General features: G+C 46.8%; 2 protein-coding genes across 2 annotated transcripts in view; one reads left to right on the top strand and one right to left on the bottom strand.

Annotated features, from left to right (window-relative positions):
* Positions 1 to 456: 456 nt before the first annotated feature.
* On the top strand, positions 457 to 15,233 carry VKORC1L1 (vitamin K epoxide reductase complex subunit 1 like 1). The gene is made up of 3 exons (XM_082201607.1): positions 457 to 733; positions 8,033 to 8,142; positions 9,673 to 15,233. Exons 1-3 carry the CDS (start codon positions 540 to 542, stop codon positions 9,897 to 9,899), a joined length of 531 nt encoding a protein of 176 aa, XP_082057733.1. The 5' UTR covers positions 457 to 539; the 3' UTR covers positions 9,900 to 15,233.
* The window catches only part of GUSB (glucuronidase beta), a 15,930-nt gene continuing 13,562 nt past the window's right edge, over positions 15,157 to 17,524 (bottom strand). Inside the window, exon 12 of the mRNA XM_082201441.1 lies at positions 15,157 to 16,339. Coding sequence (XP_082057567.1) covers positions 16,161 to 16,339 — 179 coding nt within the window. The 3' untranslated portion in view covers positions 15,157 to 16,160. The remainder of the gene's footprint in view (positions 16,340 to 17,524) is intronic.

Here is a 17,524-nt window from a genome sequence, read left to right as displayed (position 1 = left end):
ATAAAATAAGAAAAACTAAAAACGTATTTTAAAATAATTAAAAACTGTAGTGGAATAAAAATAATACAAAAAAATTAAAGTAAACCCCTGCCAAAGGATTCGAACTCTCAGCCCCGCCAGAATGTAGCAGTGGAGGACCACGCCCATTGGCTTCCCTTGCCACGCACAAGCCTCGCGATATCCTCCTATCTAAGCGCTGCTAGCGGTGCGGTGGGTGGGGCCGGCCGGTAGGATGAGAGTGGGCGGGGCCATGAGAACGCACGCGCCCGACGTTCTGATTGGCCGGCTGGCTCCGCGTCTGAGAGCGCCACGTTCAGAGAGGAGATAGAGAGAAAGGAGGAGGAGGAGGAGAAGCCGCAATAAGAACCCAGGCCGAGGGGCGTGAGGGGGAGGGGGCGTGGCTCCTCTCAGCCAATAGGTGGGTGGGAGGCAACACGCGCGGGCGTGGCGCGACGTGGTTTGCGTCGTGGCGTGAGCTTGCGCGCGCGCAGGGGCGAGAAGTCTCCTGCCGGGTCCGCCTAGGCGAGGGCTGGGCTAAGATGGCGGCGCCCGTCCTCCTGCGAGTCTCGGTGCCGCGCTGGGAGCGGGTGGCCCGCTACGCCGTGTGCCTGGCCGGCATCGCCCTCTCGCTCTACGCCTGCCACCTGGAGCGCGAGAAGGGCCGCGACCTCCACTACCGGGCCCTCTGCGACCTCAGCGACCGCGTCCGCTGCTCCGCCGCCATCGCCTCCAGGTCAGGCGGGCCGGGGAGGAGACCCGTTGGGGGGGAGAGGGTGTCCCCGAACGTGTGCAGAGCGCGTCTGACCTACTCCCCCGCCGCCCCCCGCGAGGGTCTGGGGTGGCCTGAGTTATTTCCCTCCACGGTGCGGAAGGGCCCCTGAGCATGTACAGACCGCACCTGCCCCTTCTCTCTCGCCAGTGACGCCCCGACGCGTATGTCCTGCTGCTTCCACGTCCTTGGGTGGTTTCGGGTCTTGCTGGGCAGGTGCAGAGGGTGCAGTTCCTATTCTGCCCATACTTAGGCTGGGACTGATGGCACCAATGAATTTGGGTGATAAAAGAGTGGAAGGAGTTAGCTGTGGGTAGAGGGTCGGACTGGGAGACCAGGGTCCGCGTCTCAATTTGGCCATGAATCTTATTGTGTGACCTTGGGTGCCAGTCACTGGCTCTCAGCCTCTCCTACCTAACAGGGTTGGCGTGGGGATTAAATGAGGAGAGGGGAAACCATTTATGCCACCTTGAGCTCCTTGGAGAAAAAGGTGGAAAATAACTGCAATAAGTAAATAAAAAACCTTGGGTCTCACCACTATATAACTGCCCTAAGGGGGTGATTAATGTTGACCTACAGGGTTGCAGCTTACAGGTCTTGGAGCAAATCTTGGTCACTGCTCTTCGATCTAAGAGCTCTAGCTCATCATGGGATATTGTGGGAGAGGTTTTGTGGACAAGAGTGTGCTTCATCAGATATGTGAAGTGGTTTTAGTTACCAGACAGAAACAGTACAAGAGTATGAGGCCAAAAGACCACCTGTGTACATGAGAGAGGATACTGTACATATCACATAGGAAGAAGAGAAGCTGTCAGAAGAGTAAAATACCCAGTCAGAGTGGGCGTAGCCTTCCATAAGATGAACAATATCTGCTAACACCTAAATAGTGTGTTGCATTCTGGAATTTCTGCTGAGGTCATTTGGTCACAAATCTGCAACCACATTATAGTCAAATAACCCCTAAGATTAGCATGAAGAATTCCTGTCCTACAGGGAGTGGTTTTAGGGTTTGGTTTTTGTGGAGAAACTTAAGTAAATTGATAAAACTTTTAACCTGAGGACAGGGGCTGATCTTTGTAGTTCTTCTGATCTACTACAGTGGTACCTTGGTCTGCATACATCTTGGTTTGCATACGTTTTGGATTACAAACACTTCAAACCCCGAAGTGTGTGTCCCGGTTTGCAACCTTTTTTTGGATTACAACCCCCCCTTTTTTAGAGGCCCCACTGGCGAAAGCGCGCCTTGGGTTACAACCTGTTTTGGTTTACAAATGGACCTCCGGAACGGATTATGGTTGTAAACCAAGGTACCACTGTATACTGATATTTGTAATGAATTCTGGGAGCCTTTTTCAACTAAAGAGTGAGATAAAAGGCTTCAAATGTTAGAAGATTCAGTTACTGAACCAAGTTGTGTTGGACCTGTTTGGGAACTTTTTCCAGCAGAGAGTGAGGAGGAGAGGGAAGGCCCTCTATACGTGTTTGGGTTGTTGTATTTGAACAAGTGTTCTAGATCTCCACTGTTGGCTGAATGTAGCCTCTTGTTTTCTCTCCAGACTCTTGGAAGAAATTCTTTTGCAAAGAGGCTTGGGGTCCAGGATAAGAGCTGTGCATGCCAGGAATCTGTATGTGTTGAGCAACATTTTTGAGTAGGAGAGGGAGTGGCAGTGAATGAGTGCAGGGTGGAAGCAGAGAAGGGGGGGAAATGGGTGAAGCTGTGTTAGCTGATGGGTGTGTGTCTTGGACTGTTTCGATTTTGGCTTTGATCTACTGTGTGGGTTTAGAATGTCATGACAGGCGACATCCAGCAGGCCTCACTGGGTGGACTGGGTGACCGCTGATAGAAATTAGGCTGTGGGGAGGAAGCAGGAGGTGTCAGCTGACAGATTTATTTGGGCTGAGACCAAGTTCCGCAGTAACCATGTGTATCATTGTTAAAGCAGGAACTTGCATGGTGTCTCAGAAGTTAGCAGGTGGGGTGAGGTTGGGTGTGGGAAATGTTGGTAAGGTTGGAAAGGTTTATTGTGGAGTGTGGGTTTGGGCAAGCAGCAGTGAGAAAGGAGCTTGTCAGATTGAGGGATGAATTAAATGCGCTTATCCAGATAACGTCAAAGAACCTTGTTTATTATGCAGATACAGCCTGTGTTCCTACAAAAGCATTTCCCACCCAATAGTAAGAGAACTCAGTTCTGTCTTGATCTCCACTGGTGAAAGAGGCCCCAGTACAGGGCAGTTTGAGGCATTGTTAAGCCTTCGGCTCTCTTGGAGATCACTCTCCTAATGCAGTGGGGTTTGCTCAAAGCTACAAATTCCATTCTCCCAAACTCTCATGCATTTATTACTGCCTTGTATTTATCAGTAATATTGTTGACATCGGTTATAAGGAACTATATGTGGGTGATTTTCAGTGAGCAGATGGAAGGAAGAGGACAGAGTACTTTGACTCGCCTGTCATGGGAAGCACAACTATGCAGTGGGCCAGTGCAAGCAGAACAGAGCTTTCCAGGCCTCCTCCACCAGGCTAGTACATACTTTTGCAGGCGAGTGGTTTTTCCTCTTTTATGCAGATATCCCCCAGGTTCTGCACCAAAGTCCAGTGCGTTATATTGACACTCTGCATTTTGCCACAGTGCTAGCTTGCTTGGTGTCATAATACTTTAATCCTTTTCAAAAAGATTTTGTAAATTCCTTGTGCTTTCATAGGGAATTGTGATCCACTTCCTAGAGCCAGAAGTGTTGTGCATGCTCCCTAATACCATGGACTTTTATCATGCAATAGATTTTGCAATATTCAGATACAGTTTTCACCACATTTTGAGCAATTCAGTGAAATAGATTCACTTTTTTTTAAAAAAAGACACAGCCTGTGCAAAAACTTCAAGGCTTACTAAACATCATAAGATTCCTGAGGAAATCTTATTTGTATGAAAGATTTTCATCAGTACACTAGCAGTCTCAGAAAGTCTCCGTTTTGCACTGTTGCTATTTATCATGTTGACTTGCTGATAGTTTGGCAGGCAGCAGCTAGGGGTTTTTTGCCTGTATTGTGTGGAGGCTGGATTGACAGCTCATTCCTGTTGGGACAGGGTAGGGGCCCTTTGGTTTGTTTTGCCAAACAAATCCCTCAAGTAAAAGCATATTTTCTCCACTCCTTAACAATAGTGTGCTGTTTTATCTTTTTAGTTATACTTTGAACTGAGTTTCCCAACCCATTGCCACGATGACCTTCAGCTCCTATTTGCTGCTAGGCTTCCTGACCTTTCTGATTGACCTCTCCTGCCTCTTTTCCCGTCACATCTTTCCCTGCTGCCCTACTTATTGAGCATTGCTTGATTCCTAGCTGTTGTTTGCCAGAGTTGGCCAGTAGACAGCTGATAGAGTGAGTCGTGGCACAGTTGGATTAGCTTGGCATGCAGGACAGTGTAGAGTCCACCCAGAGGGTCAGTTGAAAGCTAGAGCACTGCCAGGTCAGGGGCTGGCCCAGCAAGCCCATCTAAAGACAGCTGGGATGTGGCTGAAATGAAAGAGACGCTAGCAGACTGGAGAAACAACAGTTCAGTTGGTTAGAGCACAAGGCTGATCATGCCAGGTCACAGGTTCAATCCCCATATGGGACAACTGCATATTCCTCCATTGCAGGGGGTTGTACTAGATGATCCTCAGGGTCCCTTCCAGCTACTATTCTACTATATAGCTTGGCAAAGATACAGGCTCTGGGGAAGGGCCATAACACAGGGATGGAGCATCTGCTTTGCATGCAGAAGGTCCCAGGCCCAATCCCCAGGACTCCCAGGTAGACCTGGGAATACACCTAACTTGAAATGCCAGTCGTCGTGGACAGTACTGAGCTGGATGGACCAGAGGTGTGACTCTATATAAGGCAGTTTGCTGTGTCACTATTGTCCCAACACCCACCCCAAGAATGAACATTTTCATTCATCTCATTAGCTGATGTGTTTGAAGCACATTGTTGCTCCTGCAAGGGAAATCCCTGAACATTACAGGGGTCACAGGTCAAGATATGCTCCTCTGGCAGAGCCGAGCAGGAGATCTTGTGCACTGCTGGATGAATATCATTCTTCTTTTCGCCTTAATTGCAGCCAGATATGAAATTTGATGCCCTGGTAATAAATAGCAGCAATATGGCACAGCTAAAGGGAATCATAAGCTGGAGACTGGAAAACCAGAAGGAATGATTGATTTAAAGACCTCCTTCATTGTGCTGTGCAAGGATGTCTTCTGCTCAGAATCCCCCTCCAACTTTTTCAGATGGCACACAAAGTTGTCTTGCTTCTCATTTGGGACTGGAGAAGACCCAGGTGTGTCGTTGTCTAGAAACAGTGGAATTTTTCATACCGTGTCTTCTGGCTAGTTCCTGGAAAATCAATCTTTTTTGGAAGCTGGCTCCCAGAGCAGGTGTGCTAGATTTAAACATACAAGGTGTTCTAAGATTTTCACAATTAAACTGTAGAAGTACTGTTGTTGTTTAGTTGTTCAGTCGTGTCCGACTCTTCGTGACCCCATGGACCAGAGCACGCCAGGCACTCCTGTCTTCCACTGCCTCCCGCAGTTTGGTCAGTACTGTACTGTACGGGACCTTAAATATACTTCCTAAATTGCTGCCAACTCCACTGTGTTCAAGGTAAAGCTGGATGCTTGCTGGAAGAAAGGAGGTCATCCTAGCAGGTGTAAGCATAGGAAAGTTACTTGCCTTCCTCTCCACACATGCTGTATGTTAGCCATTTGTGGCGTTAAAAGGAGCCAAGCTTTCTCTGCATGGTGGCCTAGAGATGAGATTGTTCATCATAGGGGACCAGGCAACTGATTTATTTTCGGCCCTTTGCTACAGTTGAAGTTAGTGGACTTTGCATTAATCACATATGGAATTTCTGTTGGGGGTGTGTGTGTGTCAGGTGTTTAACCTTGGCAGCTCCCTGCACATTCTCCTGAAATATTTGCTAGCAGACGTACCTTCTGTAGGTGAAATGTTTTCTGAAGTTGTGTAATGTTTTAGAATACTTTTTCCCAAACGCATCATGGGTTGGGCATTTGTGTGCTTAGGTGGTGATTAGCAGTGGTTTCCCAGTTTGGAATTGGGTGATGTGGGTGAAACTTGAACGGGAGTGTGAGAAAATCCTTATCTTGTACAGGAAGCCTTCCTTAAAGTTAGGCACTCATTGCACTTGGAACCTAAGAAAAGACCTACAGCTGGATCGTGCCAATAGTCCAACATACTGTTCCCACAGCAGGTAACCAGATGCCCCAGTGGGGAGTCTGCAGGCAGGACCTGACTGCAACACCACCCTCCATGGTTTGTGATTCTTATCCTCAAGCCCAGCTCAGGCAGAAGTGGAGGGCCAAGGATCATATCCAGTTTTAGTCATACTCAGAGTAGAGCTACTGGAGTTAATAGAAGTGGTTAATGTAGAGCCACTAATTTCAATAGGTCTCCTCTGAGTAGAACTTTGATACAGTCTTGAACTCGCCCCCTGCTCTGGATGGCATTAAAACAGGATTAGAGAAATTCATGGCAGCAAAGAGGGCTACTAGCCAGGACCGCTCTGCTCTGCTTTCACAGTTGGAGGCACCAATTCTCCTGAATACAAGTTGCTGGAAACCCCAGGATGGGAGAGTGCTGCTATGCTCGAATCCTGGTTGCGGGTTTGGCACCTGACTGGTCAGTGTGAGAAGAGGGTCTCTGGACTAGATGGGCCATTGGCCTGATTCAGCAGGCTTTTCTTACGTTCTTATGAACCCCTTTGCCAGCCCTGCCCAATTTAACAAACTCAAATTCGTGCATGGCCCATTCATGGCCTCGCTGGCTACACTACAGTGCAAAAGGACTTGCTAATAGCTGGTGCTGCTCATCTGAAACCCGAGTGATTCTTTTAAGGGCAAGTTACATTTCATCTGATGTAAAACCAAAACACAACAACCACAAAAAACTCCAATCCAAAAACCATCAAAAACAAGTAAAGCAGGAAAATTAAAGAGAGCAGCTGACAGAAGACCCGCAGTTTCAGTAGCAATGGAAACAACACAGCAAGTTTATGGACTTACTAATCCCCAAATCCTTTATTATCCCATAACAAATTTAATTACTGAGCAGAGGAGCCACAGAGCATCCCGGCAAGAATTAGCAGTGCAGTTTCTCTTTGAGGTTTGCATAAAGGGTTCTGTTTAGCGGTGGTATGAAGCTGAAGGCTCACCACACTTGCCTGAACTCCACAAATGAGCCCTTTTTATAGCGGCCCTCAAGGGCCGTTGAGGGCACTGCCTGCATTCCTAATGCTGCAGAAAGCCTTCCTTGGCTTGTCTGGAATCATGGTCAGAAATTAAACTGTGAGGTCATGGTTTTAATATCCTTAAACCACTGGAAGAAATGAGGTTGACAAAGCGGTGAAGTCAGGCTCAGTCTTCGTTAGGGCTAGGCAATATCTGCTTTTCAACTTCGTGATACATCACCAGCTAAACATCACAATATTTCACCCTCAAAGCCAGCCACTAGATGAAAGGGAAGTGCTTATTTCATAAAATTTATACACCGCTTGACTGTAAGGGAGAAAAGCCCCTTTTAAGTGGTTTACAAAAAGGAGACAATAAATTCATAAGAAAAATTAATGGCAATAATTGAAAACTTTCACAAAGTTAAAATAATGATAGACTAAAAACAGATTAAAACTCTTCTCAACTTTCTGAAGATCTGCATCGCCTTGTCTAAACAAGAATGTTTTTAGCAGGTGCTGAAAAGAGTACAGTGAAGGTGCCTGCCCGATGTCAATAGGCAGGGAGTTTCAGAGTGTATGTATTTGTTTTATTTATTAAATTTGTATACCGCCCTTCCTCTGCAGATCACAACATAAAGTGCAGGTGCTGTCACACTAAAAAGTTGACTTCTTACGAATGTGGAACGGGTATTATGTGGCAACTAACAGGGCCACTTCCGCTGACTAAATGGTGGGTAAATGGTTCCCAAGTTGTTACGGGCTTTATATGCTAATAGTAGTACCTAGCAAATTGGTAGCCAGTGAGATCTTTGATCACTGGTGTTCCATGCTGTCAGCGATCGTGCCATAGCATTTTGCACTATAACTGCAGCTTCCGAATCAAATGATTCCAGTCTTCTCTGTCATGTTGTGTGTGTGGCAGATGTGGCCGAGCTGTGTGTGCAAGGCCTTCTTACCCACTCGCCTGTCTTACTGTAGGAGGAGGCAAAATAATCAGATTCATGCAATGCAGGCTAACTGCTCCACTGTCTTTCAGATGGGGTCGAGGTTTTGGCCTGCTGGGTTCCATTTTTGGAAAAGACAGTGCAATAAATCAACCGAACAGCGTCTTCGGTCTTGTGTTCTATGTTCTACAAATGTTACTTGGTAAGTGTCAAAACTTCCCTCCCTCCATTTTCCATTATCTTTTGCCTGTGGTGCTCAGGGTCACACACCTTCTGTTGAATAAACTTTGTTCCTGGCACAGTTGCATCCTGTATCCTCACTGAACTGCCTTTCCTATTCCATGGTCTGAACAAGCAGGTCAACAGCTCATAGTCCTTAACCACAGTAACACCCACAAATCCTGAAGCAGAGCTGGAAAGAATAGTCAATTCCCAGCCATCAAAATTAACACACATTTGTTAGTTGTCAGCCATGTTCAGGGCTGGGGAAAATGTCTCAGCTGCATCAGAAATGATGGGGAATGTGGCGGCAACCATCCCCTGTGTTTCTCACTTCGGATTCCCTCCCCAAACTCCCTTCAGATAATCAAAAACCATATTTTCAGTGAATGCATAGGCTTGCAAATAGCCACTTGCCTGGTTGTCTTTGGTGAGCTGGAATCCATTCCAGGCAAAACCAGGCTGTAACTCAGAAGGAAGCTGGCACTTCTTGTTTTCAGGCTCCCAGCGGGTTGCAAATCCTTGGAGTCAGTATAACTTTGATGGGGCTTCTTTGCAAGCCTGAGTGGGTGTTTTGCAGCATTTGCTCTCATTAACCCTTCCTTTCCTCCCACCCTCCCCACTCCTGCTGTTCCTGCTCTCCCAGCTGTCAAACTTCAGGTTGTCAGCGTCTTGTGGCAGTGACCACTCTGTGCTTGCAGCTGCTTTAAAATGCTGTGCCCGGTGTTGGCGCTGCATAATGTAACAGAGGAAGGACTTGCACACCTTCTCTGCAAAGGTGCTGTGCATTAAATTTCCTCGCTGGATATCCCGGGAGCCTCAACTGAAGTGTTATGGTAATTGGTGGTCTTTGATATTTTGGTGGTGGGCAGCATTGTGAAGTACCTTTTTGGGGGGAATAAGCTGAGGACAGGCCCCTGCTTCTCCCTCCATGAGTTTATCTAATCCCCCATGAAGGCCTTCTGAGCCTTACTACTTTTTACAGCCAGTTTCCATAAATCGAGTAAGATGGAGCAGACTTAACATTGTTACCAGGGCTTGGAGCTCGTAACCTCTGAGGCTTTAAACATTTTAAGAAAGCAAAAATCCTTGAACAAATCCTGTTTCTCTGCCTGACAGTAGGCGGTCTGTTAGTGCTGCGGTGACTGACCTATTTGTTTTATTTGTTTCAAAAAATTGATACAGTACACCACTTGATTGTAGTAAAACCACAAAGCAGTTTACAAAAAAAGATAAAACAATAAAATTATCACTAGGAAAAATTAACCAAAATAATTGAAGACATTCAAAAAGTTAAATTAGCTAAACCAAAAACAAGGGAGTTCCAAAGTGTAGGTGCTGCTGCTGACTTCCAGCTTCCAGCTGGTGCGTGTGTAACAAAACACCTCTCCATCTTTCCAAGTCTGCTTTTAATGGTATATTAAACGTGTCTTTTTAAAAATGAGAAATAGGAATGGCTCGGCTGGGCTGTGTTGGGCAAAACTGTGCCAAGTAACTGCTTTGTCTTTTCCAGGTATGACGGCAAGTGCGGTAGCGGCGCTAGTCCTCATGATGTCTTCCATAGTGTCGGTAATAGGATCCTTGTACCTGGCCTACATTCTGTACTTTGTCCTGAAGGAATTCTGCATTATCTGCGTTGTCACGTACTTGCTGAACTTCATTCTCTTTATCATCAACTACAAACGACTAGTTTACTTGAACGAAGCCTGGAAGCGGCAACTCCCGCCCAAACAGGATTAACCCCCTCCCCCATCCCCATGAAAACTTTTGACTGACAGTCTGAAGACCCGACTTCCGTTTCGAGTTTATTTCACAGTAAAAGAAGGTTTTTGTTGTTGTTATTTTTCTTCTCCATATCAGATGCTTTCCCCCAAGGAACCTCACTGGTTTAATGACAGTGAATGCAAAAGAACCGGGCTCTGTGGTAACTTCTGTCCAATGAATTCAAGGTGGCATCGGTGGAAGTCCTAACCCAATCAAAGACCAGCTTTAACTCTACGCTGAAGGAGTTCTTAGCTGCAGATTCGTTGCACCCTCCTACTCTGTCCTCCCCCCAATATTTCAGGTTGGTAACACTTGCTAGGAAGCCCCTGCATTCTATGTATAAATTCAGTTTTGGGAGTCTTTAACAGAAGATCATGATAACTTTATTCTAGACTTTAGAGGTACCGTATGGAAATGTTGCTGTTTACATTATGTGTATTTGTAGCTAAGGGGATTTCACTTAGAAGACTTACTGCAACATTGTACATAAGGCTCAGAAGCGCTGGGCAGCATCCGTGTGAAACCAGAAGCTTATCACGGCTCAAACCGGTTTTTGCTCAGAAGCTTAGCGACTTGAAAAACCTTCCAATTCTCGTTGGAATATTTTATTTTTTAATGGAGGATGAAATGAGCCCATCTCTCTGGAGAAAACTGTTGCAACGAGGGAGAATTAGTTGAGATTCCTTCTTCCTTCTTTTTCTTTGGACATGAAAATGGAATTTGATGCGGCAAGTTGTGCATGTCTTCAGAAAGCGGCAGGACTTAATACAGGTTCCTGTGCAAGACGTGAGCTGTTTGGCGTGGGTGACAAAAGATCTCCTGGGAGGACACTAAGAAGGGTTTGGCCTGGGGGAATGGAGGGTCATGGCATTGGGAGAGCCATCTTCTCAAATAGAAAAAGGGGTGAGCCGCCCTTGCGCTCCAAATCTATGTCAGGCGGCCAAACAGTATTAATGGTTTGAGGTATATTTCAAGCTGCTGCGTAGAATTACAACGTTACACTGGATCCCAGTGACTTACTGGCAAACTGATGCACTGAAGTCTTCTTATGCAAGCCAGAATGCAATGGAGGGCAATGTCCAAGGGCACTTAGAGTTTCCCCTGGGCAGTTTCCCTTTGTTTCAACGAGGCTGGCGCATAAAATGATTGTGACAAACTTTGTAGAGACCTAGTGATCCCGGATCCTTTTATACAAAATTGGGAGTGAAGTTTAGGGTGGATATTGAACTCTTTCCCCCGCTCCTGAGATGAGGGGCAGGAGGGCTAGGGATTGTGTTAGAAGAAAATGGGCAGGCGAAATGAATAGGCTCGGCTGAAAGGGAAGGCTTAGGATTCCGTAACGGATCTTGTTGGAAACTGTACATTCAAGCGAAAGAGCGCATCACTGTGGGTTATTTTCCTTCATTCCATGGCGTCCTGAAATGCAGTGTTTCTTTTTCCTTTTAAAAAAAGTGCCTTCTGTCCTTAAAAAAGAAAAAAAAAGAAAAAAAACCAAATATTGGGCCAAGGGGTTGGAGGTGTTTGAAATTGGCAGGCAGAAGTGTTCGTACGAGATAGATAGATATATATATGAAACAAACCTTTGCAGTATGTAGAAAGTGTTTCTCTTCCCATTGGGGCTCCCCACATAACCAATGACCTCAGATGGGTTCCTCCTATGATCACTTTGGCTAACCTCATGGTTTGGACTATGGTTGAGGAGAGTTGTAGTCCGAAAGCGCCCAGGGGAAGGCACTCGGCTGCTGTGAAGGCCTTCCAAGGACGTTCCTATGAAGCCTGGTTGGAGGAGGCAGGAATGTCAGTTCAGTTCTTCGGCCTCCCCCCAAAGCTGGTCTTTTCAGCCAAGTCAATGCTTGGTGCCCACTGCTGACAAGGGCAGCAGTGTGGGCTCCACAGTCCCTGTGACTGGCTTCTGCTCCTTGTGCTGGAGCATCTCCTGGCGGGAAGAGGCTACCTGCCCTTCCTTCCCACACTACATTACCTAACCGTGGAGGCTTTGCCCGGCCAGTTTTGATAGGAAGGCAGGAGCCTGCAAATGGACCGCTTTGCAGGGCTCGAAATCTGGGAAGGCAGGAGCAGCTTCCAGTCTTGACACAGCCGCCACACTCAAAAGATCGCTCCTTGGAAGTGCTTCTGTCTTTCCTACTCCACACCCACCCCACGTGGCAGTTTCCCGGAGCGGTGGGGAAACGAGGTTGCCACTTTGTTCTCATAGAGGTAGCAAGAAGGCAGGTGTTTCTGGAGAGTGAGAGTGTGTGTTTTAGCGGTGCTAAGGAGGGTTTGGAAGGGCAGTCTCCATGGATGACCGTAGCCCCTGTTGGAACCGCACAGCTTCTACAGTCACCTGGAGGCTTCTCTGCATGGGAGGACTACTTGAGGCCCCTGTATGAATTAGCCTGTGGCATTGATATAGTCACAACTATGCTTCATCCCCAAATATCTCCGGCAGTTGCTTTGGGTGTGCGTGCCTACGCATGCTTGTGCAAAAGTATTAAGGGTAGCGGGTTCATTGAGCTCAGTGGCATGTGATCAGAGTCCTGGCACCCGGCATTGTTTCCTAGGCATCTCACAGTGCCTGTCCTGGGTTGCACAGGACAGTGAAATATCTTGGGGCAGATCTGAATGTATCTAACCAATCCCAAGAGAAACTGAGAGGTCCCTGTTCTCCCAAGCGTGTGATGCCAAAAGGATAGCCCTGCGCTATTCCTACTGCCCACTCTTAGTGCAGGGCAGACTCTTTCCTGCCTTCGTATCTGAGAGGGCTGAAAACGTTCTTTGGAGAACCTCCTTCTAGAAAATTCCATTCCGTCTGTGTCTAAATACTTCTCGTGAGTCTGTGTAAGAAGTCCTCGTTTTGATGTACCATTCTCCTTTTTAAAACAACAACACAAGATTAAGGTGTTAGAATGAAATCCTCTTGTGTCTTGTGAAAAACGCAGTGTGTTTTCAGTGGGATCGGCATCTGCCCCCCCCCCCCCGGTCTTTTTCGACAGTATTTTTAAAGCCTGCCAAATGAACAGTCCGGTTCTCACAAGGGACCACAACCGAGCACAAGAGGGTGGCAGTGGAAGCCTGGTCATATGAGTACTGTTTGATATGTATATGTATTTGTGTATATGTGTATGTATGTATGTATATATATACACATATATGCATACATGCAGTGTATAAAAGAAAGAAAAAACACTAATAACCGCTCATTGTCTTCGTCAGGGTGGGGAAAAGTTTCTCAAAAGACATCTTGTGTTAACAAGAGTAAAGCTGAAGCTTGTCTTTAAATTTGTCGGTGGTATAGATTTTTTTTGTTTTTTGCCCTTGCTCTGAAAGATTTTTTTTTAAAAAAAAATTCTTGTAATGATGAAATGTAAGGGTTTATTTATTGATTATTATTATTTCTTAACATATCTGAGGGCGAGAGAAGGCTTCACTTTCCTTGAACCTTTGGTCAAGGAGAAGAGTTCCATTTGTACACGATTGTAACCTTGGCGTTTGTGTTTCCTCCCCGCTTCTTGGGACCAGCCTTTTCCTGCTTTCTGGGGCCAGCAAGCCTCATTGCTCCCACGCAATTTGGCCTGCTCTGCCTGCTGATCTTGAATTGCAGAATCAAAACCTTGGGTGTTGACTTCATCCCTCCCCATTCATTTTCTCCCCGATGGAGAGAAACCCACCGTTTTGTTAAGTGTTCTTCGCAGGCTCTGTGCATCACAGATGTTCCCAGCCTAGTTTGTTTTGACCCAGGGCACTCGGCAGTTGACTTGTAGCTGCAGGAGAGCCCATCCGGCTCCTTCCCCCTACTCCCATCACCCCGGGGGGATGGCGACCCTTCTCCTTTAGAGTAGCCAGGCCCCTTAACGCACTGTGGTGGCTGGACCTGCCTGCAGGGTTGCAAGAAGTGTGCACGCTTCCTTATCGCCCACCCCAGTGGGACCCCCCCCAAAAGCCCCAGCCAACTCTCCCCATAATGTATGATTGTGATACCCAGGTCTCAGCCATGAGAGGATGGGATTATCCATGCAAAAAAGCAGTTTGAGTGCAGGATGCAACATGGTGGTGCCCCATGCAGCACCAGTTGCAACTTGCTCACATGATTTTCTCTTGAGGTCAGCAGACTTCATGGACCTATGTAGAAGAGGGAAACCTTGCCCCCTTTTTCCCATGCACCTGCCAAAATCCAGTCTTTTTACACAACCATGCTTGGCCAGTTGCATCTGGTTGTCCAAGCTGCCTCATTTTATGCCAGAGAGAAACAGAGAAATGCTTGTTGTCTTTCGGTGATTTAAAGGTTCAAGTTCGTATTAGCCCTATGTGTGGGGAAGCCAGACTTTCTGGAGACCAACCTCATTCTCCTCCCTCGCCTGTCATTCCAACCCAACCCCTGAAAAAGGGCCTCAAAAACTGAGTGTGGCGTGTCCCTGCAGACAGGGAGCAGGCAGCTTTTTGCTTAGTGGGGGATGGGAGACAGGGAGCCCTTGTGGGTCGGAGAAACCCATTTTTGTATTACACGTGGGACCCTTCACTGTAGAGTAGGGGGTAGCTGTTGCATCCAGGAGCTTGTGAAGTTAATTTTGAATGAAGGCATATTATTTGAGGCAGACAATAGTCCAGCTTCCACTCACCCCTTCAAGGTTTTGATCTAGATGAACTGACGTGCTCATGTTGCTTTTGTCCTGCCTTCGCCAACCTTGTCTGGAGGGAGATGGGGGGGGCGTCCAAAACATCTGGAGAGCATCAGGTGGGCAAAGGGCGGGATAAATCTGTGTGTTTTTCTATAAAGGTCCGCTGCTTATGGAAATAATGTTAGCAGACCGCAGAATCAGAACATCTTTTGAAAGGGGTTTTCTTGCTGCTTCATGTGGTCTCTGATCCAAAAAGAAAGTTAGGATTTCAGCTAGCAGCTCCTGGCCTACCTGGATTTAAAAATAAAACACTTTGGCCTCTGTTCTGCCAACGCTATTGAAACACACCCTTGCAAAACTAAGGAAGCTGAAGTATTCCATTACCATTTTTTTTAATTAAAAAAAAACCTGTATTAAGCATGGACTAAATATTCAATGTGTGTTCTGTCTCGTATGTTTTGATCTGACAATTATTATTTCTTTTTCATGTGTTTCGAACTCGCCACCTGTGTCTAAATTGGAGTCGTCCCGTTTTTCTGTTCAACCTAAGACTGCGACATTCTAAGGTCTGGGGTCCACTTTTTGCTAATGCGAAATTAAAACAGAAACCATGTAAATAATGTAAGAATGTTTTATTTGTTGCACATAACTTTTTTGGTATAAAAAACAAAAATAAATGTAGAAATTATCTGTGGATGTCTTTGCAGTGTTGCTTCATAATCCGTGCTGCTGTTTCATGCCCTTCTCCCAGTAAGGCCCCCAATTCCTTGACGTTTAGTCACAGAGAGCTATTAGCCCCTCAGCGTTTGTGTGAAGTGTCCGCATTACAGTGCATAAAGTTATGCACTGTGGAGAAAAATGGGGAGAAGTTTTTCTCCCTCACATATAATGCTAGCACCCAATAGGGTCATCCACTAAAGTTGAATGTTGAAAGATTCAGGACAGACAAAATACCGGTAATTCCTTCATGCAGCGCATAGTTAAACTCTGGAACTCTCTCCCACAGGAGGCAGTGATGGCCACCAACTTGGATGGCTTTAAAGGAGGATTGGACAAATTCATGGCGGTTAAGGCCACCAATGGCTATGCTCTATCAATCACTGTGAATTACAAGTGGGAAGATTGTGTCTGTTGTGCTAATCTCCTGCTCGGGGGCTTCCCAGAATAGGCATCTGGTTGGCCACTGAACTAGACAAGCATCTCTGCTGATCCAGCAGCTTCTTGCTCATACACCATACTTGTCAAAAAGACCCAAGAGATTGCGGTGATCATTACACAAGGCTACACTGGCTTTGGGTAAGCCAGAATCTATAAACATGTTCAAAATGAGAATGTCATGGATGCTTTAGTTGACATTCCTCCTGCATTGCAGGGGGTTGGACTAGATGACCCTCAGGATCCCAACTCTACAATTCTATGGTTCTATAAGAAAATCTTTGTCCATATTCATTTACATTCCTTTGGCTTTATCGTACGGAAAAGCAGAGCTGCGGTCCCTCCCCTGCTTTCATGAAGAAAACACATTGGAGCAAAAACAATCACGGAAATTTAGTCGCTATATGGATGCTCAGTAGTGCCTCTCCTTGAATTTCTTCTGCTCTGCTTAATGTAACAGCGTAAGTCAAGTGCACTTGGAGGCCTGAGTTTGGGGCAAACCAATGTCATGGTAATTGGGCCGTGCAAGGGGCCTGCATTCCTCAGCCAGCTTCCAGTATCTCTCCCTTAGGATGAAGGCGGCTGATTTGGGTTGTCGTTGGCGGGTGAAAATACCTTTCTTGTTGCCCAAAACGCGCGTTGTGCCTGCAAGATGGGGAAGAAAGTCACAAAGGGAAGGCCCAACGGCAACAGCTTTGTAGAGCTGGGAAGGAACTTGCAGGTAATCCAGACCAAGGATGGGGAATCTGTGATGGCTCTCCATACATTGTTAGACTCCCAACTGCTATCATCTCTCAGTGCTGGCAAAGCTGTCTGCCTGGGGCTGATGGGAGTTGGAGTCCAACAACATCCAAAGAGCCATGCAGGTTCCCTGTCCCTGATCTCTGGGCCACTTCCTGTCCAGTGCAGGATGCCCCCCTGCCAGATGTGGCCAGCCTCTGCTTAAATTCCTTATGTGAATGAAAACCCCTGCTTCACCAGGCAGTCTGTTCTCTTGCCTCAACAGCTCTTGAACACCGGGGAGCTGCCGTCTTGCATTGCCTATAGCAGGACAGTCCCAACTTTTCATACCAACTGGGCTGCAAGAGTACTTAGACACAGAACCCGCGGGCTGCACACTGCCTTTTTGTGCTGGAAGTGCGAACAAGACTAAAGTTTGACCCCCCCACAAGGCTCTGGCAGGGTCCAAGAGCCCTCCCGCCTCCTTTCTAAACTGGAAAGCGCTAACTAAGCTTTTGGAATGAGGCAGGAGGACTCTAGGACCCTGTCAGAGCCTCGGTTTTCGAGTGTCTCGGAAGTCAAAGGTTTTGGAACCCGAACACCGAAAACCCAGAAGCAATTGCTTCCGTTTTTGAATGCGCCTCGGAAGTTGAACGGCTTCTGCTGTGTGTTTTTCTTTTTTCTTCGTTGACTTTGCCGACCGCCCTTTGTGCCTCGGTTGTCGAACGTTTCGGAAGTTGAACAGTCTTCCGGAATGGATTACATTTGACAACCAAGGTATCACTATACCTCCAAACCAACGTCAAAAGTTTCCAGAGATTTAAGACTTCCGAGGAGCTGTCGCCAGCGGGCAGCGCCGACTCTAGCATTTGTTTATTGCTGATGAATATTCTGCAGGATGCTGGAAGCAAATCCCAAGAATTCTAAGACGCCCCTGCCCCATTCCCACCACACCAGAGAAGCTGGCTTGTACATTTCGGCACAAGCAAAGGTAGTCAAGAACCATAGGGGGTCAGGCAGGTGTAGAGGGAGAGAAGGGGTTGGCTAGATGTGGGTGAAGGAGGTTTGGGAAAGCGATAGATGGAGTTAGCAAGGCAAAGTGAACAAGGG

The sequence above is a fragment of the Podarcis vaucheri genome (assembly GCF_965113315.1).
Source record: "Podarcis vaucheri genome assembly, chromosome: 15".
NCBI classification, from domain to species: domain Eukaryota; kingdom Metazoa; phylum Chordata; class Lepidosauria; order Squamata; family Lacertidae; genus Podarcis; species Podarcis vaucheri.
Note: the sequence above shows the minus strand (reverse complement) of the source record. Positions and strands in the feature narration are given on the sequence as shown.